Source organism: Chiloscyllium plagiosum, unplaced genomic scaffold (assembly GCF_037043375.1).
Source record: "Chiloscyllium plagiosum isolate Xiang-an unplaced genomic scaffold, Cpla_swu_hap1 HiC_scaffold_31, whole genome shotgun sequence".
NCBI classification, from domain to species: domain Eukaryota; kingdom Metazoa; phylum Chordata; class Chondrichthyes; order Orectolobiformes; family Hemiscylliidae; genus Chiloscyllium; species Chiloscyllium plagiosum.
The window spans coordinates 17,132,661-17,158,282 of NW_028270169.1; the positions used below are offsets into that span (position 1 = coordinate 17,132,661).

General features: G+C 37.5%; 1 protein-coding gene across 3 annotated transcripts in view; it reads left to right on the top strand.

Moving 5' to 3' along the window:
* akap10 (A-kinase anchoring protein 10) overlaps positions 1–24,340 on the top strand; it is a 68,906-nt gene extending 44,566 nt beyond the window's left edge. Inside the window, exons 5-16 of one of the 3 annotated variants that reach the window (XM_043718328.2) lie at positions 1,349–1,447; positions 2,760–2,844; positions 5,833–5,956; positions 10,087–10,223; positions 10,577–10,721; positions 12,439–12,615; positions 14,218–14,327; positions 15,301–15,383; positions 16,047–16,099; positions 19,287–19,382; positions 19,469–19,503; positions 23,621–24,340. In XM_043718328.2, coding sequence (XP_043574263.1) covers positions 1,349–1,447; positions 2,760–2,844; positions 5,833–5,956; positions 10,087–10,223; positions 10,577–10,721; positions 12,439–12,615; positions 14,218–14,327; positions 15,301–15,383; positions 16,047–16,099; positions 19,287–19,382; positions 19,469–19,483 — 1,124 coding nt within the window. In that variant the 3' untranslated portion in view covers positions 19,484–19,503; positions 23,621–24,340. Of the gene's footprint in view, positions 1–1,348; positions 1,448–2,759; positions 2,845–5,832; positions 5,957–10,086; positions 10,224–10,576; positions 10,722–12,438; positions 12,616–14,217; positions 14,328–15,300; positions 15,384–15,478; positions 16,010–16,046; positions 16,100–19,286; positions 19,383–19,468; positions 19,504–23,620 lie in introns of those variants that run through there. The other 2 variants (XM_043718329.2, XM_087977292.1) reach the window with 2 other exon arrangements.
* The last annotated feature ends 1,282 nt before the right edge of the window (positions 24,341–25,622 follow it).

A 25,622-nucleotide genomic window follows, 5' to 3' on the forward strand; every position in this document is an offset into this window, starting at 1 on the left:
CCGTTTCTGCACTTGTTAAATAAAGGGTCCATTATTCGTCTAAGTGTTACATTATTGTAAATTTAATTATTTTTAACTTTAATCCTTCATAAAAGGTGCAAGCTCCTGGTTGAAATGGATGCTGAGATTTTTGTTTCTGGTAATTTGATGTAATTTTAAACAACAAATAAATTCAGATTCATATTTTCACCAAGTTTAATGAAAGACCACAGACCTTGTTATTGCCTATTTCAGGGTTTTTAGTTCTTTGTGATGCAAATTGTAGGATGGTTCACACAGTACGCCTTCTCCTTTACACTCTTCAAATCCCCCCACCCCAAACACCACAACCACTCCTGCCATATCCTTAAAAAAAAAGCTGATATCAGTGTATGTACAATGTAGCTTTAATTTGAAGTTGGAAATCTGTGAAAGATTGACTTGTGGATGCACCTCAAGGCAGACTTTAATTATGAAGCATAATATTTGAAGTTAATTTTAATATTTGAAAATTCTTCAGCACAAAATAAAATCAGTAAAGGAGTCTTCCATTTCTTTCACAGATTTTGATACCTACTGCCATTAACTTGTCAGGCAGATTTGGAGGGAGGGGAAATGCTTTATACACTGTTACATGAAGCATAGTAAATTTTATGTATCCCATTTGCAAGGTATGTTATGTACAATCAAATGCAAACCTCCAGTCTCTTGTAACACCATTTTCAATCTCTAATTCTTACAATGGATGCATTTGCTTCATCCCCAACTGGAATGCGTTTGTTGGTTAATATAAGGATATCGGAAAAGGCCAGTTTTAACTGTATTGAATCGAGGAACTCCGGATTTTTTTTTACATTCCTATGTTGTGCTATGTTTAATGTGCAAATGTGATTTTACAAAAGACAGCCAAATCCAAAATTATTTTGACAATTAAGAAAAATAACTCCATACCAAAAGAAACCCCACAGTTGGCAATAAATTTCAGTGATAGATTTAATAAAATTGCTTTGGGGCAGCAGGTCATTTTGGGAGGCACCTCAAAGTTTGGCAGCAATTTATTTTGTGCCTGGTGAAGTGTATTGCTGTTTCTGCTGGGATTTCATAGTCTTGCTAATGAGATTCAGTTCACAAAAGATGCAGAACAAATGATATGCTTCTATAACCCACCATGCAAAATTAATTTGCTGTAGTGTGGCATATTTGAAATTTGCTGATCAGGTATGTTTTCAGTTTTCTATGTTCTTCAATTTACAATAAAATTTGAATCACCATAACTAACAGGCTTGTGGAAAACAATTGTAATGCATTCGTTAATGCACCCTAGGGTTTTACTTTGAGCAGTCATGTTCATGATTGTTTTCCTCTGCAGGTATAGAGCGTGATGCAGTTAATATATTTACTAAATACATTTCACCAGATGCTTCTAGACCAATTCCAATTATGGAAGCAATGAGAAATGATATAGTAGGTAAGTAACTGACTGAATCGCTCTTTTAACTGGGAGGTGGTGTGGGACTAGTTGGCCTTCAAATATAGAGGGTATTTAATCTATTTTGCAAGTTAAGTAACCAAGAGTCTGACAAACTATTTTTCTCTCTCCTTCCATTAGCCTTCCGCCTGTTACCATTCTTTAATGGCACACGTAACTGTTGCTGGGCTGTTATTCCATGTGTGTTGATGGTCTTTCACAATCTTAGTATTGTGACCATGACTTGTGTCAGTGGAATTATACAATGTTTGGTGCATCGTCTGTGGACACCTTCACAGATGAAGTGAATCTTATCCAGATGTGTTAAATAATAGTTAATTGGACTATTGCTGCTGAACTGCTAGGTGTCATTTTGGTGGCAGTCTCTCTTTGAATGCAATGTATAAAATAACTGCCCAGTAACCTTAAAAACAAATACTGTACAGAGCTAGCATAATTCAATTTTCACATCTTGCATTATTGTTACTGGTACTTTAATAAGAATAAACGCTGTTTGATATTGCAAAATTCACTGTCACAGCTGGGGAAAAAACAACTTCAATTTGTTTCCAATCACTAAAAGTGAATGTTTTTCATGATCCATTTGGATGAGTCCACTGAACATGCTTGTTTTCGAGCAACTTGGAACTCAGTTGGGGTTGTGTGGGGTGACTGGGAATTCCACCAATGCATTTTTCTAGGTCCCTCACAGACTTGCTTGAAGACATGAGTTTTTAGGAGGTTTTTGAAAACAGTTTTTGGTGGGGGTTAGGTGAATGGCAAAGCTTAGAGAGAAAATATCAAAGAAAAGTCGATGACAAAGATCAGCATGTGAAGATGGGAATTGGAGTAAATGATGGGCATTACCTTTCCTTTTATTGATGACTTTCCTGCTGAATAATAATCTGATGCAAGGGTAGAACAGTCCCTTTTGTTGCATCTGCATTTTGAACTTGCCTACCTGTTGATTGACTGAGCTGCTTGATGCTCCCGAGAGAAGTGCTGTTTTATCCTTGAAACATCGGCCCAAAATTTCATTTATTGGTTTTCAAGAAATTCTGGGTGGTCAGGAATTAACTGAAGGCTATTTACAAAAGTCCTAGAAGCTAGCAGTGACTTAATGTATGCACCAGTTTTACTTTTACTTTTGCAGAAAATGCTGTCCTGTCTGTGTTTGATCCTGTGGCTCAAAAGAATCTTAAAACTATTCTCTTATTAGCTTCAGAATTATGAAATGGATCCTGGTTGTGTATCAGTGTGCAGTACTGAAATTCTTTCATTGGTGTAAACAAATGTGCTTCTGTCTTAACAGCTAAGATATGTGGAGAAGATGGACAAGCAGATCCCAACTGTTTTGTCTCTGCACAAGCAGTAGTGTATGTTATGATGGAAAAAGAGTGAGTAAATTTGATGGAAATGATTATTTCAAAATACTCATAGCTTATTCAGTTGGAGGTGGGTAAGATATTGGAGAAGGGCAAGTGTTAGGCCTATACGATTTGACACACACCCGCAACTAGAGTAGGTGGATTTGTCTCTATATCAGATGCCTAGTAAGAGGGTGTAATCAAAGGAAATCTGTAAAAACTGCTATTTTCAGTGGTAACCTATGGAGGCAATGTTATACATTTAGTAATGCATATATTGCAGCATTCCAGTGTACTGAAAACCAACCTGGAATGAAGATTTCTGCTAGGTCAGTGGTTCCTATGTACACTGTATATAGTGTGGATCGTACAGAACAAACGAGGTTAAATGAGATTATTAAGCAAATGCCATTTCTCAATCATTTGCAAACTGCCTGTTGAGTTGGGCAGTTCAGATGTCTGTCATTTACCCGAAAACATCTGACTGGGATGAAAGAGTTATCACACAGTCACCGAAGAGAGATAATTGCTATTAGGCAATCTTTGTTCAGGTTTATTGAAAAGAAACTTAACTTTGAAACACTGTACATCAATGCACCTTATTGTGCTTGTCACTAACCTGCTGTTTCTCACATGTTTGGAAGAATCCATATGTATTTCCTAAAATACAAGAGCATTAGTGAAGGCAATTATTTTCAAAACTGTTCTTTATGTTCTTACTTAAATCAAAATAGGTGATCCTTTTTGGTCTGCATTTGCTACCATAAACAGTACACTGCCCCAAGCATGTTTTATTGGCGATATTACCTACAAATAGAATTGCTGACTGTGTGTCACTGAGATGAGTGTAATTTCAGCTGGAATGCTGATCCCTGATGCACCCTGTTCACTGTTTAGGGACAGATATAAACTGGAAAAAACTTGATGAAATTGTGACTGATGATTTGTTGCCATCTTGTGGTTAAACATAAAGCTAAAATTTGGGCTCTGGGTTTGTACATTCTGACTGCTGCTGGATCATAACTAAAACCTAGTTCTCAAGCTATTCCAAAACTTCAGTGCAAAGTAGATTCCATTCATAATAGTGCATCATCTTTGTTAAAGATTGCATAATGTTAGCAAAACATTACCATATGCCATCCCAAGGTCAAAATAAGTGTATTGCTGTTTTAAGAGCTCTTGGACCCTTAATACTTTCTATTTCTAATCTGCTTTCACCCCCATGTTGTATCAGAAAGGAGCAGATTTAATAGCACACATTGCCTTCTGTTTCATAGCTTATTTTTCAGAAGTGCAACAAATCATTGTGTTGCACAAATTTGTTCCAGTTAGTTGCTACTGAGTTAGCTACTGGAATGAATGCTTGGGAAAGCCTGGTGGTCAAAGAAACTACCCACAGTGACTTAAGAGACACAAATTTGCCTTGGCAAAGCCAAGAACAACATCATCACCATGACCTTCGTTACTTCAACTGAGCTTGGAAATCCTTAAACTAAAGGAGAGATTGTTAGTCAGTCAAGTGGAGCATAGTGAATGTGTTAGAAACTAGATTTGACATTAAACTATTTCCTGAAAAGATTGCAAATCAGTAGAAAGTGTGCTCTAAAGTATGTTATAATGTGGGTTTATCAGTTGGGTGAAGGTATTCCTGTCATTTAGAGTAATACTTGCTTAATTGTTAGTGTTCTTTTTAGTTTGTTACAGTCAAAGTCTTAACTTGAATTCTTGTAGAATTCCTTTAAGTTAATCACTGGGAATTCAAATATCTTGTTAATCTCTACAGGCATTGTAAGAAATGGTACAGGTACACAATCCTTTATCCGAAACCCTCGGGACCACTTAGTTTTAGGAATTCAGATTTCGGAGTGAGCGACAGTTTAACGGTGAAATTTTAAAAATCTTACCGAACAGCAGACACACCTTTGACTATTACGGGCCCTGAGACAAAATTGACGCCTGCCGGTACTGAGCCATTCCCCCTGCATGAGGTGGGTCAAGTGGGTGTGGAGTTGGGTTAACAGTTTGCATGCCAAACAACCTTGTTAATGAGAAAAAAACTTCAAGAAACTTCGGATTTCAGACAAAGGATTGTCTACCTCTATAAGATTTGGAATGTGAGGAATGTTTTAATGATTTGAAATATCACTTGAACTTGCCTGTCCTTAACTGTATTCTCTACAATGGGGGCACCTATTTGGCCATTTCACTGTCATTTGTGAGCTCAGTAGTTTGTATAAAATTTCCTGGGTTTACAATTTGCATAGCCTATTTAGATGTGCTTTCTCCATTTTATTATCATGAAAATTCAGTGTAGATCTACAACATCCCTTTATTTCAGCATTTTCAATTCATCCTTTTATTCTGCTTGTCCAGTATTTGCTATTGTTGGAAGTGCACTGTCTGTTATAGAGCTTGGGTTGGAGCAATTGCCAAATAATGGCAATCATTCTAGCATTAAATCATTGAAACTTGACTCCTCGGTCAGTATTAGAGATGGCCTGTACTGATACATTTCACTGTTGTAGCTGCTGTGCCAACTTTTTTGGCAAGATTCATATGGACCAACACTGCCAACAGATTTATGATGAGGTAATGATGGAATGTTGTAAACAGTAATAGGCCATCTATTGCTAGGCCCTAGCAATTTATTTTATGTAGCCTTTTTAGTCTGCAAGGCAATTGCATTATCTAAAGGGATACTTTTGTAAAATAAGGTACAGTTGGCAATACAAGAATATTTTAGATAGTAACATTTTAAAACCGCAATTTTCCTTTAAGGGCAGAAAGTACTAATACAATTTTCAAGGGTAATGGGATCAGGCAAGAAGGCAGTGAAAACTATTAATCGGATCAGCTGTGGTTTTTATCGAACGTTGGAGTAGGCTAGCGGGCTGAATGGCTTTTTCCTGTTTCTAATGATGTGATTTTGTGCAGGGAAGGGATTTTAAAGATTGGATTCTGTTAACTGCCCAGTATAGAAAATGAATGCTGACCTTCTCATTTTTATTTCTTCTCCAGGCACTTTACGGAATTCTTACGGAGTCATCATTTTTGTAAATACCAAATTGAAGTGTTGACTAGTGGCATTGTTTACCTGGCTGATATTCTTTTCAATGAGTCGGCACTCTTCTATTTCTCAGAGGTACGATGTAACACAATGTGCAAAGTTTTTAATTCATTGGTAAATACCTGGCTGGATGTAAGAGCTTTCAGACAAACAGAATTGTGGCAAATTGGATTATCATTCTTCATGGACTTGTGATAAGTGTGCTTCAGATATTCAAATGTGCCACTGTTGTGAACTGACATTCAAGAACAATGTGGAGATGACAATGTTTCTGTGTGTAAGAGATTTCATTTACCATACTTTAAAGCGGGGTCTCCAAATTTCAGAAATAAATGCCAAGGCTTCCTAAAGTTTGTATATTTATCCTGATTTTGCACCCAGGCTTGATCAATTAAACACAAAATGCACGAATAGTCAACAGGCCATCCTAACCAAGCACAGAGCAGTTGATCTGTACAGCCACCAGATATTTTGTGTAGTAATTTATTGTCACTCATTTACGACGTTTGTGAAATCTAGATCCTGATGTGCACTGCAGTAAGTAGTGTATCATTTAAAGTAAACATTTAAAGGGGGGGTTGGGTCTGGGTGAGATGCTCTTCAGAGGGTCAGTGGACTCGATGGGCCGATGTAAAAACAATGACTGCAGATGCTGGAAACCAGATTCTGGATTAGTGGTGCTGGAAGAGCACAGCAGTTCAGGCAGCATCCAAGGAGCAGCGAAATCGCGTTTTGGGCAAAAGCCCTTCATCAGGAATAAAGGCAGTGAACCTGAAGCGTGGAGAGATAAACTAGAGGGTGGGGAGAAAGTAGCATAGAGTACAATGGGTGAGTGGGGGCCTGCTTCCAGACTGTAAGGTTTCTGTGGTTCTACGGTAAGCCTATTTTTCTGTTGAAACTTGAAACTGCTTTGAATTGACATGGACAATAGTAAAACTAGCCTTTTGTCTGCCTTGAAATTGATTCTATAACAAGTTAGAGCCAGGAGAATTATGAAACAAAATATGATGTCAAACAACTATGAAGGCATAGGTCAACAATAACTTCGTCAAAGGAGGTAGGTTTTAAGAACTGGCTTAAGGGAGAAAAGTGAGGTGGAAGGACTAAGATGTGTAGGAAGGGAATTGCAGATCTTTGGGCTTGAGCAACTGAAGGCACAGCCACCAGAGGTGGGGTGATTAAAAATCAAGGAACCCAAGAAATCAGCACAGAGATCGGAGGGTTGTGGACCTCAACGAGATTGCAGGGGTCAGGGGGAGTGACACAAGTGGCGTGGAAATTTGAGTACAAGGATAGAAATTTTATAATCAAGATTTTACTGATCAGGAAGCCATTCAGGTGGCACTGGGGCAGGGCTTGGTGTGAGTAAGGGCGGAGGAAGCAAAGTTTTTTGATTGGTCTTAGGTTTTCTGAGAATGGAATGTGAGAGAACAGCATGGAATGCATTGGAATAGTCAAATCTAAAGTTAAAAGCTTAAAAAACAGATGAGCTTAGGCAGTGGTGAAGTTGAGTGTCATTACATTGGAGAAAATAATAATTCTTAAGAATGGTGTGGGTATGCAGTTGGAAACTCCTCACCGAATTGAATGTAAAATAAGGTTATGAACGGATTTGTTTAGTCTCAGGCAGTTGCTAGGGAGAGGGTCTGGGAAATTGAATCTTGAGCAAGGATTCTGAATAATGGCTTCAGATTTCCCATTTTGGAGTAAATGTCCTTATTAGACGTTGGTTAAACAATACAATGATTCAGCCCTTCATTGTTATGGAAACGAACTGCTTGATGCTACTGCATAATGCGGATAATTTTAAAATAAGTGTTCAGATTTAATTGGGAAAGTGCAATATGTTTGCAACGATCCTTTCTCATTCTTTTTGGCCTCCATGAAAGTTTATGTGAAACTCTCGTTTTACAATTCTGCTTTATTTAGAGAAAATGTTTTTTTAAATATGTTTTGATTCTGCATCTTCCATATTATGGAAGTATTGACTACTTGAATGTTTGGTTTCATTTGCTCCCAGGTATAGGAATGCTAAGTCTGAGCATATTTCTGTGAATTTCAATCATGCAACCTGCTCCAACCACTGTGTTTGGTCAAATAAACATCTACCTTCCTTTGCCTCAACCGTTTCCACTTTTAAAATATCTGATCGACAAAAGAGTTCAAAGAAAATGAAAAAAAGTGCACACGTTATAGCCACATACGTTTTCTGCTGATTTGTCTGCATCAACACCGAGGAAATAATCTCGTAATTGCTGGAGGTTCCAGGCCAACATGGAGGGTCAGCAGCCTTCCTCTGGTGTTATCTTGGTCTGATGTAGGTCACAACTTAACATTTAAGGTGATTTCAACTATTTGCAGAGCGAATAATAATCTTAAATCAATAATTCCTAAATTGTTGCAGATCATTTGTTAAAAACATGAGGTTCAAGTTCTTAAGATTCATGAATGTTTATTGATCATAAGGGGTCATGAAGAAAATGGCTTTGGTATTTCATAACCAGATTGTTTGTAAATATCTCAATTTCAAAGAAATAATTGAAACTCTTGATTAGACCTACATTTCCAGACAGAAAACCCATGTAAAGCTATGGAATTCTTTAATTAACAACTTGAAAGAGGACAGGCAAGCAACTTTACTGGAGACTTGAACAGTCCCACAGCAATTTCAAATGATGTTCTCAAAGGAGATTGTTGACCTTACCAAAACGAACGAATAAACTGAAACTTTTGACTATCATGTGAGAAAATTGTATAAATGCTGATAGGAAAGGTAATGGGTTTTGGGTGATGGTAGAGGGAGTGGATTGATAGTTAAATTGATTTAGGTTGGTGGATATTAAGAGTAGTTCGATATCAGGTCAGAGGCAAGGTCACTGTTTGAAGCATGTGGGAGTGTCGTGGGAATAAGATCAGAGAGGATGTGATGGTTGTCAATTTAAACCACAATGTTCCAAGAGTAATTCCTCAATGAATAGTTTTAAAAGAAAAAGATTTGCAAAGGATATAACTTTATTCTTAGTGATTATTCTTAAGAATAAAGTTATATCCTTTGCAAATTTCTTTCTTTAAAAAAAATTCTTAAGAATAATCCACTGTGAATTTGATTAGATGAAATGTAGTGATGTCTCTATTGGTTTCATAGTTTTGAACACAGTACTAACTGAATGGTGTACTCCCAACAGGGAGTTCTGTGCTACTCTCTCTACAATAACTGTATCAAATTTTACAAAGGGAGTGGAAAACCAATCCAATAGGATTGGCTATGTTCCATAAATTGGTACATTTAAACAGTAATTTGTGTATACTTGCTGTGGCATGTGGAGTGTAGACTGCTACTAGTATACGATTTCCTGGTGATTTTCCTCAACAAACGAATATCCACCATGACTGTTTCTAGTTGAGGATGTCAAAGCAAACCAGTTAACATTTCCCTTACTCTGTATGAAGACTTGAAATTCAATTGAACCTGTTGTGCACGTTTGTTTCTGTTGCTTTAGCATTCTCACGCGTCCAAAGATTATAGGTACAAGTGAGATACAAGAGAGGAGGTTTCCTGTTGTGGGAGAGTCTAAGATTAGAAGGCATAATCTGAGTCAGGGGCTACCCATTTAAGATACATGAAGATTTCTTTTCCTGAAGGTAATAGCTCTGTGGAATTTCTTTGACTGCAGAGGACTGGCGGGGCTGGATCATTAAGTAAATTTAAGGTTGTGAGATTTTTAATCAGTAAGGGAATAGAGAGTTACAGGGAAAAGGCAGGAAACTGAAGATAAGGTTATCAGATCAGTCATGATCTCGTTGAATAGCAGAGCAGACTTGATGGGCCAAATGACCTGCTTCTGCTCCCACATCTTACAGTCTTTGGACTCTGACCAGGAGTTGAGCAGCACGTCTAAGAAAATACTGATGTAGTAACAAGGCAGTGCTACATTGTTGAAGTAACCACCTTTGGAAAGGATAATAAAAGATCCCATAGAGCAATTTAAAATGAACGTTCCAACATTTTCCGAGCTAACGTCACATCTTCAGTCAACACCAATGAAAACACTTTATGGTTATTCATTTGCTATTGTGGATTTGACAGAAGTGGTTGCTTTCCTCCGTTCAGTAAGACTGACACATCAGGTAATCATTTGGTTGTGAATAGATGCTATCTGAGCTGCAGAATTTGGTTTGATTTTTAATCACTACTTTCTTTCTAGTACATGGAGAAAGAAGAAGCTGTAAATATCCTGCAGTTTTGGTTGGCTGCAGACAACTTCCAAGCTCAACTGGCCGCTAAAAGCGGGCAGTACGATGGTCAAGAAGCACAGAATGATGCCATGATCTTGTATGATAAGTAAGTATGAAAGAACAAATAACCACATATAATGCTGTTAGGAAAAAGCAACTTGAATAAATAGCGTAATCTAACTTACCGGTTTTGTATATCCCTTTTTGTCTTCAAGTTTCATGTCAATACATGGTGAGTGTGTAGTTTTTTTTCCCCTGCTCTTGAGCCAACCATATAATTTGTAGCTAAACTTTCTGTTGCAATTTTTGCAGTAAATGTACCCTCATGCTCCATGGTATCGCCATCCTCTGGTGTTTTTGTAACATTTGTGCCTTTGTCTTTTACATGGGCAAGTTACATGTAGAATTGCAAAAACAGACCCGTAGCACTACTTATTTAATTTTTTTTTCTATTTATAGGTACTTTTCCTTGCAAGCTACACACCCTCTAGGATTTGATGATGCTGTCCGATTAGAAATAGAATCAAATATCTGCAGAGAAGGAGGACCTCTCCCTGACTGTTTCACCACTCCATTAAGGCAAGCATGGACAACAATGGAAAAAGTGAGTTTACTTTGTCCTTAACCATTTACTTATGTAAAACCATATTTCAATTTGAACAATGATCAATGTTATTCCTGCTGTTTAATGTGGGCAGAAGACTTACTTTGAACTTTTTGGAAATATTTTCTGAGGAAGACTGTGGGCATAAACATGGGCTTTGTTTGTGCTCAGTGCATTCTTCTATTTTCTTTGTTAAATATTTAGTTTGTTTTTATCGGATAAATGGAGCTTCTGAACTCCGTTGACAGTGAGTTGTTGCACACTATTGGCGACTGCGGAGTAGTGGTTATGTTACTGCACTACTGCAGCTGAGGACTATGAATTCAATTATTTGAATAAGTCAGGCAAACAAAGTTATTATCACTAGTTGTGACCGTAAACCTTTCAGACTGTTATAAAAGCCGTCAGATTCACCAGTGACTTCGGGCAAAAAAAATCTCTTATCCTTGTACATCTGGCCTAGATTGACTTCAGACTCGGCATTGTCATTGTCTGTAAAATGCCCTATCACATTATTTGGTTGCGTAAAAGTAATTTGCTGCCACCTTTTCAAGGACAATTAGTGATGGACATTAATTGCTGGTTTTGTCAACATTGTATGAATGTGGATCTTGATCAGATGGGCCAGTCGGCTGAGGAGTGGCAGATGGAGTTTAATTTAGATGTGAGGTGCTGCAATTTGGAAAAACAAATCATAGCAGGACTTATACACTTAATGGGAAGAAAGTGTTGCTGAACAAAGAGACCTTGTAGTGCAGGTTCATAGTTCCTTGAAAGTGCAGTCGCAGGTATATAGGATAGTGAAGAAAGTGTTCGGTATGCTTTCCTTTATTGGTCAGAGTATTGAGTACAGGAGTTGGGAGGTCATGTTGCAGCTGTACAGGACGTTGGTTAGGCCACTGTTGGAATATTGCATGCACTTCTGGTCTCCTTCCTATCGGAAGGATGTTGTGAAACTAAAAAGGGTTCTGAAAAGATGTACAAGGATGTTGCCAGGGTTGGAAAATTTGAGCTCTTGGGAGAGGTTGAACAGGCTGGGGCTGTTTTCCCTGGAGCGTTGGAGGCTGTGGGGTGACCTTCTAGAGGTTTATAAAATCATGAGGGGCATGAATAGGATAAATAGGCAAAGTATTTTCCTTGGTGTGGGGAAGTACAGAACTCGAGGGTATAGGTTTAGGGTGAGAGGGGAAAGAAATAAAAGAGACCTAAGGGGCAATGTTTTCACAGAGAGGGTGTTGTATGTATGGAATGAGCTGCCAGAGGAAGTGGTGGAGGCTGAAACACTGGCAGCACTTAAAAGGCATCTGGATGGGTATATGAATAGGAAGGGTTTGGAGGGCAATGGGTCTAGTGCTGGCAAATGGGACTAGATTAGGATATCTGGTCGGCATGGACAGGTTGGACTGAAGGGGGTCTCTCTGCTATATGTCCCTATGACTCTAAAAATTACAATTGATTTATGAGCAGTTCAGTGCACTAGACTTTGCCCTAAATTTGACACCTAACAATTCAGAAGCAGAATGTAAATGAATTATAGCTAGAGAAATTTAGTGGTGGCACAGAATGGGTGAAGCACAAATATGATTAGTCAATCAGCTGACTTTAGGGAAAGTCTGTGTGTATTGTCTGCAGTGCTTGAAGTTGATGAATATTGATTAATGTCCAGATTGTTTTCTTCATCTTCATTATAAATAGCTTTTCCTTTTCTATCTTTCAGGTTTACTTACCCGGTTTCTTGTCTAGTAACTTGTACTACAAGTACTTGAATGATCTCATCCATTCAGTACGAAATGATGAATTTACTGGAGTCCACACTCCCTTTCTTGGCCAAGGACCAAATAGTCCTCATGAACAAGAACCCAGCACAGGCTTCTCTGATGGTAATGCAGCACAGGTATGAAAGATCTTATTTTAATATATGTCTGATTTTGTACTTCACATTATAGTCTATAGAATGTACTAAAGTATAGGATCCACCTTACTTTGTCACTTGCATTTTTTTTTAAAACAAGATCAACTTGTTATCATAAAATTGGGAAAAAAGACACCTTTTAATTTATAATAAATTCAGAATATTCCAAGATAATTGGTCCCCATCAAATAATTTACTCTTTAAATTTACTGACTGTTATGAAGGCAAGCCCATGTACACCAACCAAGTTGTGTACAGCAGATTGCATGAACAATATGAAAGATTGTTCAATCTATATTGGTGGTGTTGATTTAAGGAAGTGTCAGTGCTCCTGAATTCATTAAAAATGAACGTTAATAAGCCATACCCCCTTGAAGAGAGAAAATAGTGGCTCTGAGAATGGAACTGCAATTCTGAGGCAATTGTCTGTAGTTAAAGCTCAGGTTTAATACCTGAATGATCTAGCAAAACTCATCCTGTGATACCTGAACAGAAACCAGTCATTCAGTATTAAGAGCCAAACATGATTGGATGGTATGTACAGCTAAAAACATAATCGTTATGATTTAACTGGATGTTGGTGAAATAGAATTTATGTTCTCCCATGCAGTTTTATATTCTTTCTACAACTTTACACATTTATTTTCTGTTGTAGCATTTAATCTCAGATGTCACAAAAGTTAGAAGTAAACTGTAGGGAGGATAGAATTGAAGTCATCAGGTGGAACTCATCAGGTGGAATGGGCAGATGTGTGACATGAAATTTAATGCAGGGTAGGTTGTGGTGATGTATATTAATGGAAAGATCAAGAAGATCTAATAAACTAAAAGCCGCCATTCTAAATGAAGCATAGGAACAGAGGGGTCTGAGACATTAGTGCACAAATCATTGAAAAAGATTGAGAAAGTGATTTATTTTTAGAGCGTACAGGATTGTGGTCTTTATAAATATAAAAACAAGGAAATTGTGGTGATCCTTTTATGAAACACTGACTTAGCATCGAATGGAATATTGTCTAATTCTGGGCACCACATATAAGGAAAGATGTGAAGGTATTAAGGAAGGTGGTAAAAAATGGAGAATGGTTCCAAGGATGAAGTACTTCAAATGCTTGGATAGATTGGAGTTGCTGTCTGTCTTGGAGAAGCAAAGGTTGAGAGGGGTGCTCAACATCATGGCAGTTCATATGCATAGATGAAGATAAACTTCCTATTAGTGGAATACTGTAGACATTAAGCTACAGTGAATGACAATAGAAATAAAGATGACGTGAAGAAATGTTGGGGATGATATCTAAAATGTGCCTGAAAAGCTTTTGAAAGCAAATTCAATTGTGGCTTTCAAAGGAGAATTGGATAACTACCAGAAAGTAGAATAATTTCAGGGTTGCAGTGAAAGGACAGAGGAATGGAACTAGCTAAATTGTTCTCGCAGAGAGCCACCTCAAGCTGTGACGTTAGCATCCTGTGATTCCATGATACCTCATGGGCCCTCACACCACAACCTGCAGCTTGACCAAAATAAATGTAAGCAGTATAAACTTTGTTTTTACATTAACATTGATGTTAACCTCTTTTAAATAGCATGGCACCAGAAAAGCCACAGTAAAAATCCTGAAAAACTTTGATGAAGCAATTGTTGTTGATGCTGCAAGTCTAGAGCCAGAATCTTTATATCACAGGACTTTTGCAGGGTGAGTTACACCAATTTTGGAAATACTGCTGTTCTCTGTTTGTCTTGTCACTGAATGCTTGCTAAATTCACACCGGGGAGCAATAGAAAAGTTGTCAGCTGCATTATTAGATACATTAAGTTTGATCATGCAGAGGAAGGCACAGGTTATATTCCACTAATTATCTTGCTTTTGTTTTCTATACCTCCCAGGAAGTTGCACGTTACCTGGTGAATTGGGGGAATATATGTATTGTTATGCACAAGGGATCACAATGTGGAACAGGCTGATTGAAATAGGAGGTCTTTTGTTGTCTGCTGTACAGCTGTTTTATAACAGACATCCAGCAAGGATTTGAAACAAAAAACACAAACTTTCAGATCATTCTAAAAGTCACTAAAACATTTACATTATTATGCCAAGACTAATTGAGATTGTGCTTTTATTTTGTTAAGGATATTTCTTAATTTTAAAAAATGCCAATTGCTTTCTCTATTTTATAGTGAAACACTAAACTGTAAACTCCCATTCCACTCTAATGGTTAACAATTGCTTGTGCTTCAACTCAAAGTTCTCCTTTTAAAAGCTCTTGTTGCTGGAAGTGGTGAACAGTAATATCCTTGGGCTAATTTAGACATAACTGAGTTCTGTATTATTAAACATTTAACAAAAGCTTAGAACTAGCTATAGTTAGAGGCATTTTTACAAAATCATAGCAATTTCATCAATTTTATCTGTTCATATGGTTCAGTATATTTTACTAACTTACATCACGTTTAACCTTCCCCACCAGCCATACCATAGATTGAGTTTCTTATGTCTATTCAATTTGGTTTGAACTTAGACTACCTTGTTATCTTTACGGGGACTTCTGTTTCTAGTGGAGAGCAGTGTCTTTCCAGACTATGGCAAATAATGCACAGATTGTGCGAGCACTAAATTGTCTTAATAAGTTTGTCAATTGTGTCAAAATTCTTCTTGATTTATTTGGTAGGAGAATGACATTTGGGAAGATAAATGAACTTGGCCAGTTTATAAGAGAGTCTGAACCAGAGCCTGATGTAAAAAAATCAAAAGGTAAGTGTTCACCCAGTTTGTTTTTATTTGAGAGATGCTCGAGCTATTTTTCAGTCATTGACTCGGTATCCATTTTTGTCTGAATTACACTCCAGTGACATGCCTTGGAACGTATCACTACATTAAAGGCACCATATAAATGTAAGTTCTTATGGTATTCTTCAGATCTGATATAATAATATTTGCAGTCTAGCAACAAGCTTTGTGTAAGCACTTCACAAACATAATGGCTGACAAATAACTTGTTCTATGTATTGTGCAAGACAGGAAAGGAATGGAGACATGGAGACAAAATAAAAGTAGAAAGCGAATGTTGTTAATAATTTCCGGCCTTGAACCAGCCGTAATTTGCTTTTTGCTCACTTCTCATCTTCCCTCATCGCCCACGAAATGTTGTTTTCCCTTGACAGAACTGGTCGAGATTAAAGGCTCACTGAGTGGATCATTGCAATTAGCAATCTGTGTAACCATCACTGGCATCAGCAACTGTGCTAAATGGAGCATTAAAAACAGCAGCATCACTGTTTTTAAAATCCCGACCATCACCTTACCACCTTGTAAACAGGATTATATTATCTTGCTGAAAACTATAACCAAGAGGGATTTTATGCACTCCTATTCCAAATTACATTTGTAAACCTATTTTTATATTATATCAAACAGGTTCCATGTTTTCACAGGCCATGAAGAAATGGGTACAAGGGAGCACGGATGAGGTAAATAGCTTTTTGACAAAGTTTTAAAATTGGGTCATTCTTTACTCTGAAACATCAGTAATTTATAATTTGCAAAGTAATTCTCCGCTTGGTTGGGATGAAAATGGTGGTGGTAAAGTGTCACAAGATTATCACTTTCTGCAGCATTTCCAGACTGTTCCACATCCCTTGCATCATCTTGCACAGTTCCAGTAGAAGTCAACAGCTCATCCTCACATCAGAAAATGTGACGACACGTTAATTTTCATTGACAGAAATTTATTCATAACGTCTAAAAAGAGACAAAATCCAAACTTTTAGTCTTACACTTGACTATTAAGAAACCAGAGTTCAAAAGGGAACACCAATTTCTACAGCATGAGAAGAGGGTGCTGATCGGTTGGGCCATGGTTGCCATGGAGATGTCGCAGGATTTGTTAATTGTCAATCTTTGCTCGCTGATTAATTTCAAACCAGACAGGCTGACTCTGGTTAGCTAGCCATCTCACACTGGGATTTTACACTAATGGGTTGCTGCTATCACACCAAAAAAATGTTCTGCCTACCGGACAAATGTGTACTATGGTGTAGGTTTCACGGTCACTGTGATACCAGGTATGCTGGCCATACTCCTCTTGGCTGGTGGACTGGATCAAACACACTTGCCTTTAACGCATGCACAATAAGTAACGTGCTCACAAACGTTTTCTCAAAACTGAGTAGTGTGTCCGGCACTAGATATGATTCTGCTATTGAACAGCATTTACTAAATAATCCCAATTGTGCTAAGAATTACAATGGAAACAATTTAAAATAATCATTCCAGCTGAATGAGTTTAATTCGTATGTGCCAGAAACTGCACATATTTGCACACAGTACTCTGTTCCAGGTAGGCAGGAACTTAAGCAAACATTACACCTTTTCCATTGCTGGGGTGTATGGAGACTTCCAGTCTATGTTGTGTTCCCATGCCTAGTTAAGATTAACAGTTAACAGACGCAGCTGCAGGTCTATGCCAACCTTGTTCCAACCTGTCAATCCGTCTTCTCAAGCTGTATACATTGGCATTCCATTTCAATGTACAGTTTTTTGCCTTCTAGTCCTGATAGACGTTGTGTCTCCTTTTAGTAATGTTTAAATTCTGTGCCATTATGGATATGCTGATACATTGACAAGGACGTGACCTTTGCACTTTCCTCTGATTTTTCTTATCCATTAAAAATACAAGAAGTCTCCTAATTCCATGAGTTCAAAATTGGAAATCAAAAATAATTGAATTGCAATAAGCAGACACATTGTGTGACCATGTTATGCTGCAGAAAAGAGCTCCTGCTGCAGCATCTGCTTTAGCTCCACAGTCAGAAAAGCCAACTTTTCAAATATGACCAGCAAACTAGTGTGACCTTTATAGGCAAAACGTCCTTGGTCATTTCTGCAACTTCTAATGTTTTTGAACAGTTCACTTGGGGTCAGTGCACGTGTTAATTTTTGTTTTTCATTTGTACCACATTTGCTGCCTGAAATTAATTAATTCAAGTCTCTAGCTACAGCAAATTTAGATTTGGTTTGAAACATGATTGGTATTTTCTGTATTTTTATGAACCATGTCAGAATTAACCAGTACCACATGTATTTACAGCCATGATTAACAATCTGTGAGCATTGGTCTCCATTTACTGTTCATATTTGATACCAGGCTATGTTCTTTCCAACATTTCATAAAATCTTCATCTCCGTTCTGGTGTTTTGAACATGCACCAACCCCTCAATGTTTCACTTCTCTTGATTGGCATTACCTTCTGGCCTTATACCTGAAATGCTTTGTGAATGGATCTTCCCATTATGTTTTTGTACTGGTTTCTGATTTTTTTTTTGGTTCTTCTCAACAGTGAACCATTAGTCGAAAAATATTTTCTATAAATACCCAATATTGATTTGATCATAAGTGATTGATTATAACTGTTGAATATTAAGGCAGAATTGAATTAGTCGTCATTTAACTCTTCTCCACATCCACTCAATTAAACTTGCAGAGGTAATTGTATCCTGCATAAACACGGTATCATGCTAGTGGATGATGCTTCTATAGAAATCATAGTGGCTAACTTTCTTTAGATGCAATAAATGTCATTTTCTAAGTGAAGAAAAGAGGGAATTTGCACTTACAGTATTTCCCAAAGCACTCCATATCCAATGAATTACTTTGTGCAAATGCTGTTTATTATTAAGTGTACACAATAGTTATAACATGCAGTAAATTCTACAAACAACAATTTGGTGAATGATTGTGCAATCTGTTTTTATGATGTTGGCTGAGGGCACTCCTTGCATTTCAAATATTGCTGCAGGATCTTTAGCCATCAATCTGAATCACTTGAATCCATATTCCATGGAAGTTTGAATTGAAACGGTGTCTAGAGCCCCTAGATTTCTGACTTAAGACCATAAGAAATAGAAGTGGAACTAAGGCCATTTGGCCCATTGAGTCCACTCTGCACTTGGAGTTAGGTGCTACCAGCTGTGCCATAGGTGTCAGTTAATAAGTTTACAGTACATTATCAGGGTTCAATTTATCTTTCCCTTAAGAATTTTGAATACTTGGTCAATATTTTTTCTCAGCTTTCCGGTCTATTAAATAAACAATCCCAGATCCTGTTGTTCAGATTCTAATTTTAAAACTGTGATCTTAATTGTGCACACAACTTGTATCAGTGGCTTTCTCCTTGATATATGATCTGTAACTTAGATCATACATCTCAAGATCCAGCTGGATTCCAAAGGTGCTGTATGTGCAATAGTAACGGCTAACCTCCATTCCCTTCCCTCCAGTTTCGATGCTGTTGGAAACTGCATCTAATTCCCTTCAGTGTTTCAGATCCAGGTGGGCATGCTGGCTATGTTAACAAATTCAGGGAACTCCCTCCCTTATAGCATTGTAGGTGTACTTGCACCAAATGGATTATAGTGTTTCAAGAAGATAGCTGACCACTTCCTTCTCAAGGGGAACAAGGGAAGGGCAATAAACACTAGCCCAGCCAGTGAAGCCTATGTCCTATCAATGTATACCATTTTTAAAAATTCACAAAATGGAGGGTAAAATGAAGGTGACAAAACTAAAAAAAAAAAATAATTGGGTCAAAATAGAGGTTTTTCTTCCATTTACCGGCCGTGTAACAATATAGGATTGTGAACTTGTTTCTGTTTTAGGCACAGGAAGAGATGGCATGGCGGATTGCCAAGATGATTGTCAATGATGTTGTACAACAAGCACAAAGTGAGCCACTTGTTGCAAAATCCACAAAGGTAATGAATTAGTGCTGCTGAAACACTATATCTTTAATAATATTACTGTTAAGAACTGCTGAAATAACATGTTGTGTTGTTCACAGTGGACCAGAATGTAAAGGAAACATTTGTGTCTCAGGTAAGTGCTTGTTTTTCACGTCCAGAGTATGAGATTTAGAAATGGTAAAAAAAATAGTCAACATTGAATAGTTGGTGAATTTTAGGCAGCTGGTGCAACTAGAATTACATTGGTAGACTTTTTCTTAACAAAACACTATATACATAATTGGCAGGAAATTTTTCTCACAACCTTCTCTCTCCCTCGGTCTTCCATTTTCCTGCCTTCACTCTTGCTTTCAGTCTTATGGGTGCCCTTTGCACACTCGCCCACCTTTTTCTCCACCTTCCTTCACTTCTCCATTTTTCATACGGAAGAAAAAATCAGAAATTTGAAATAAAAACCAGAAATAGTTAAAATGTTGAAAAGGACAAACAGTATCTTTTGGAGGAAGAAATAGAACTAATGTATTAGGTCAGTATCCATTCATGTGAACCAGAAAATGATAGAAATATAACAAGTTTTTAGGGAGTATTAAAGCAGGATACAAGGAGGTGGGGAAATGATGGAAGGTAGAAGACTTAAAAATAATTAAGTCAGAAATATGAGCAGGAGAGAACCAGAAGGCCCCTTAAGTCTGTTTTGCCATTTATTAGTGTTATGGCTTGTCTTCAAGCTTAACTGCACTTTCCTGTCCAATGCTTCTATCGCTTGATTTTGTTAGAGACCAAAACATCAATCAATTCTGTCTTAAATAAGCTAAATGACTGAATACCATCAGTTCTTTGTGTAGAAAACTCGCAAGATTCACAACTCTTTGAAGAAATTTCACCTCATCTGAGTCCTAAATGGTCAACTTCTGATCCTGAAACCACTTACCCCTCTCCTCCATTCTAGACTGCAGCTAGAGGGGAATTAGTCTGTCAGGTCTTGATGATATCAACTCGTCCTTCTAAGCGCTAAAGAAAAGTGGTCAATTCTTTTCAATCATTCTGCTAAGACATCCCAGGAATTAATCTAATGAAACGTCATTGTACTGCCGTCTCCCAACACAGATGTGATCTTCCTTGGGCAAGGCAATATACATTATGCTAATCGGTGCCTTGTGTGGAAGAATACCAACAATTAATAGTCTTGCACCATATAGAAAAACAAAACATTGTTTTGCCACATTTTCTTGCATTATATTTACCTCCTTGCCCAAATACTAGACTATATCTTTTCAAATATGTTGCATAGTTCTCATCACTGCCTCCTAGTTTCATGTTGTCTGCAATTAGATACATTCCACACAATCCCTCCATCTTAATCATTGTAAATTGATGTCCCAATAAGTTGCTTGTGTGATCTCGCTAATAAGAGCTGACAGAATTAAAAATGGCCCATTTGTTCTTATTGTCTGTTCATTAATCAATCCTTTGTCCATATTAGTACCTCAAAACCCAGGAGCCCTTATTTTTCCTGTGGCAGTTAATACCTTTTAACAATCCAAACACATTAATTCCACTGGTTCCCCTTTATCCACCTTGTTAGGTATACCCTTTTTAGAAAATGTTTGTCACTGACCATTGCCCTTTCCTAAAACCACTAACATTGTCTAATCGTATGATTTTCTAAGTGCTTGTTACTACTTTAGTAACAGATTCCAACGTTTTTCCTACAACTGATGTCAGGATACCTGTGGTTCCGTTTTCTCTCTCCTGACTTTTCTTGAATTGCAATGTTGTATAGCTGTATTCTGAAGTAATTCCAGATTCTAAGAAATATTGAAAAATCACAACCAGTACATCCACATCTGTTGGAACTCAAGGTCTACACTACTAGGTCCAGGAGATTTTTCACCTTTTAGCCTTTAATTTCTCGAGTACTTTGTCATTTGTATTTTTTGTTTGGTCCAAGTCTTCCTATCTGGGTCAGCAATAGGATTTTAGACAAAAGAAAACTAATTTTTTTAACCTGCAATTCCTCTGGTCTGACTTCTCTTAATGAACCTTACAGAACCTCCCACCACAAGAATCTTCACCGAAGAAGGTGTCAATTTTTGTCAAAGCCACTTTCTATGGCACTAGCTGCTATTTTCCAGTAAATAAACAGTTTCAATATCCAAACCCACTTTGAGATGCCAAGGAGAGAAGTAGGTAAGGTGGCAGGTGGGGGAATGGGTATATGGGGTATAGACAGGATAGTTGGTGAAGTGTCAAAGAGGAATCAGCAATGGAGAGTTGAAGCTCTGTTGGGGAAGGTTTTGGTTGTTGGCTTACCCAGAAGTTTTTCATGGTTTTAATCCAACTCTTTGTGGGGAGCGATCCAGGTAAGTGAGATGGAATCATCTAAAATCTCTGACTAACTGAGTTAGAATACAACAGCTAGTGCTGTAAAAGGTTGTAGACTTCTTCAAAGGTGTCCAAGCATAAGGTAGGTGCTCATTGGAAGTTTAAACTTCTCAGATAATCACCTCATTATCAGTGCGTCAGGACTTGCAAGACATCCTGGTGTGTATCTTTGGGACTACATCTGCAGAATTGAGTTTGAGGCCTTTGAGTTTGACCCTTTTATTGAACCATTGGTTTCCCACTCTTTCTAGTTTTGTCTCTTCTACTGTGTCGGATACAAAATATTTGTTGAACATCTCTGACATACACTCAATCCCCATTATAATTTCTTCTGTCTCAACTTTTAAAGGCTCTACATTTACTTTCACTACTTTTTGCTGTTTGGACAGGATCTCGCAATCTCTTTCATATTTCCTCCTCGTTTACTGCTGTCTGTTTCTTCCTTGATCATTTTTTCGGTCACCCTTTGGTTTCTAAAACTCTCCCAACCTACAAACTACTTGGCAACATTGTTTTTTCCAACCCTCCTGCTTACAGTGAGGAGGAAAGCAAACGAAAGGGTTGGGGAGGGTACAGCGAGTGGAAGGCAAGTGTTTCTTTTTCAAAAAAACTGTGTACTTCATAACTGTACTAAAACAAAAATGCAGGCAAAGTTATTTGGAGAGTGTCCCCGATTCAGAAACGCTATTAAAGCATGCATTAAGCAGCAAAGACCTGTGCTGACAATGGGTGAGGAAGAGGAATGGGACTAAGTTTAATATCCATTTTGCCCATATTATGTAAGTGGCTAGGGGAAAACGGAAGATTCCAGTGGATATACAGGCTAGGAGAAAAGCATTTTGAAACAGCTGAGTTCAGTCAACCAAATCCCCTTAAATGTTGCTGAGATGAATTGAATGCATTTTATTGCATGGAAGCTTTGTTTCATATGAACTACTGATGGAATTATTAGCTGGCATTACATAGTAGAAAAATGAATTATTAAATATGAAATGATCTCAATGTTTCAAAGCAGAATGAGATATTTGCTTTCAGTTTATGAATAGTTGAATAAGTATCGAATATCTCAATGGAACAATTTTTCCTGCTCAGAAGTTTTGGCAAGATATAGTGGATTAATCGGTTCATTCCTAGGAATTGATAATCTTTGTCAGATTGAATGAAGCTGTTGCTGTAGTAAATTGACCAACTTTCAAATACATTATTAATGAAGTTTCTTCCACAGACAGGCTGAAAATTTAATCCGTTATTTTAAACTTAGTTTTAAACATCTATGCTTTTTCCATGTCCAGTGTATAGACAACCAACAATTTTGGACCTTGGCTATTCACCAATACCCCTCATGACCTTATGAACTTCTATCAGGTCACCCCTCAGCCTCTGATGCTCCAGGGAAAATAGCAGCCTCTCCTATAGTTCAAACCCTCCAACCCCAGCAACATGCTTATAAATGTTTTCTGCACCCTTTCAAGTTTAACAACATCTTTCTTACAGCAGGGAGACCAGAATTGAACAGCACTCCAAAAGTGGCCTAACCAATGTCCTGCATGCCTGCACCATGATGTTCCAACAAATGATGACTAAACAAGAGTTTTAAGAGTTCTAAGGCCACACTGTTTTTGTTGCAGTCACTTCAGTTGGCTTCATTGACTGTTAGTGGGATAATGAACTATGACCAATGGACTAAATGTGTAGTGTTATGAAAGTACATATAGCATCGAATAGCTGTACCTACACCTTTATATATATGTTAGATCACAGTTGCGATAAAAATTAAACATTTTTGCTTTGTTCCCTGAAGGCAACGTAGCTTTTCGCAAGCTACAAGTTGATTGTTGTCTGTGTTTTCTTTGTCCTAATTATAGCTATGACTAAAAGAAAGAAGAATTGGTTTCTGTACACTCCTCGTCAAACAGCTTCACTTCACGTCCAGCAGAAGCCACCTCTTTCCTGTTAACACAGCCATGAAATGACACTGTACGCAGTCTGATACTACTCCGTTGTTTGTATGAAGAAAACTATGCATTCCAGGATCGCCAGCCTCCAGTTTCAACAACCTTAATATCAGTCAGGGCTCTATGAAGGGTTTTTCTTGTGAAGTTGCTGCATTGAGTTGCAGATCAAAGGATTACAAAGCACTATTTTCTTTTCTGGGTTCTGGGTGTATAGTTTGAGAGAATTTGAAGTGACTATTATAATAGAGCTTTGCTGTGTTCTAAATGGCACCCCATTGGTTTGTTGCAGTCTGTTTTATTGTCAAGCCCTTAGATACCTTCAGGATTTTCGTTCAAAAAAAAAATCGGCAGAGTAAAGAAAGAACAACCTGCGATTTTTGTTTTGTAAAGATTTTGGAAATTCTCTCATGTTTCTAGCTGATATCTGATAAATGGAGATATTTACTCAGATGCTACCTAATTGTATTGAGATTGAGTATTATCACAAACAGGCAAACAAAGGCTGTGTGTAGGTTTTTGGTACTATGTACCATTTCTATGTTTTCGGATGCATAAGTATTCATGTACTTAATCTAAAATCATACCTATTTAATTGTGTTTGATTTAAAATACATATATTATTGAGAATGGTGTGATGTGTGTTTTATTTATGATTTTTGAGTACATGGGAGGGAAGAAATTCTCATCACTATGGTCACTACACTTTCACTCATTATGATTGGCTGGTGAACCTTTTGTACAGTGTTGCCTCTGACTTGTAATAGTTTCTAGGAGTACAGTGAAATACTTGATCATCTTATTTGTACCAATAATTATAACCCATTGGCCATTGCTAATGTTCTTTTCTTACAATTGTAGTTCATTATTTCAAATAAATCTACCTGCCTGTCACACACACTCTTCTTACACACTCAGTTTCTTTCGCCTTCGCACACTCTCGATTTAAATGTTCTTGTTGTAATCATTTTTTTGTCGTCCTGAATAAGTTTCAGCATAGATTGACAGGCGGCAAACTCAAATGGATCAATCAGTTATACAAACTCAATAGCTTGAATGACCCTGAACTGAGCTTCAAAACACCATATTTCATCGCTCTGATTAATCAATACCAATTACATTCCATTAAGGCAAATCTGGCTTTGAAAAAAGGATCTGGATGTAAGCTTGCTCACTGAGCTGGAAGAAACCTTGCAGCTCAGTGAGCAACTTACATCCAGAACCCCAACCTGAGCTTCAAATATTCTCAACTTGAAAAAGGATCTTAGATACTTTTTGTAATCTGTTTAATTTACATAAAATTCTAATTAGACCTGATTCTTAAAAAAACTGATTATTTTATTCAATATTTGATTGGTAATCAAGCCTCTTAAACCAAAAATGTACTGAGGTCATAGCATTTTTGCTGTCTTTTCCTTTGTCTCATGCTGTAAGGGAAGTGAAATGCCGAGGAAATTATTCAACCAAACTTCCTGATTTTTAAATCTCATTGACTTCTAGCTTTGTAAACGTTAGCAACTATTAGTGCTTTTGGTTAGAAACTGATTAACAGTTATGCATACAAAGCAGGAGTAATGCTCCAGAGAGAGACAACTGTGCAAAAACTCAACATATGACAGCAATGACAGAGACATACAGATGTAGAGAGTGGGAGGATCAGAAAGTTACAGAAGAGGCAAACAATGCTTTTGGGAGTTCAGTATTTGTTCTTGTTCCTTCGAAACAATACTTGTTGCATAAATGACCTTTTGTTCAGGACCCCTATAAATCAACAGTTTCCCGTTGTTGTTAAAGTTCTGTATGAAGCACATTCTGAATGATCTTACACTAGTTTCACAATTAAATGAACACTATTGGAATTTAGGTAATGCAGAAGGGTGCAGTACTGCTTTGAGTAAGTTCATCCTAGCAGTGA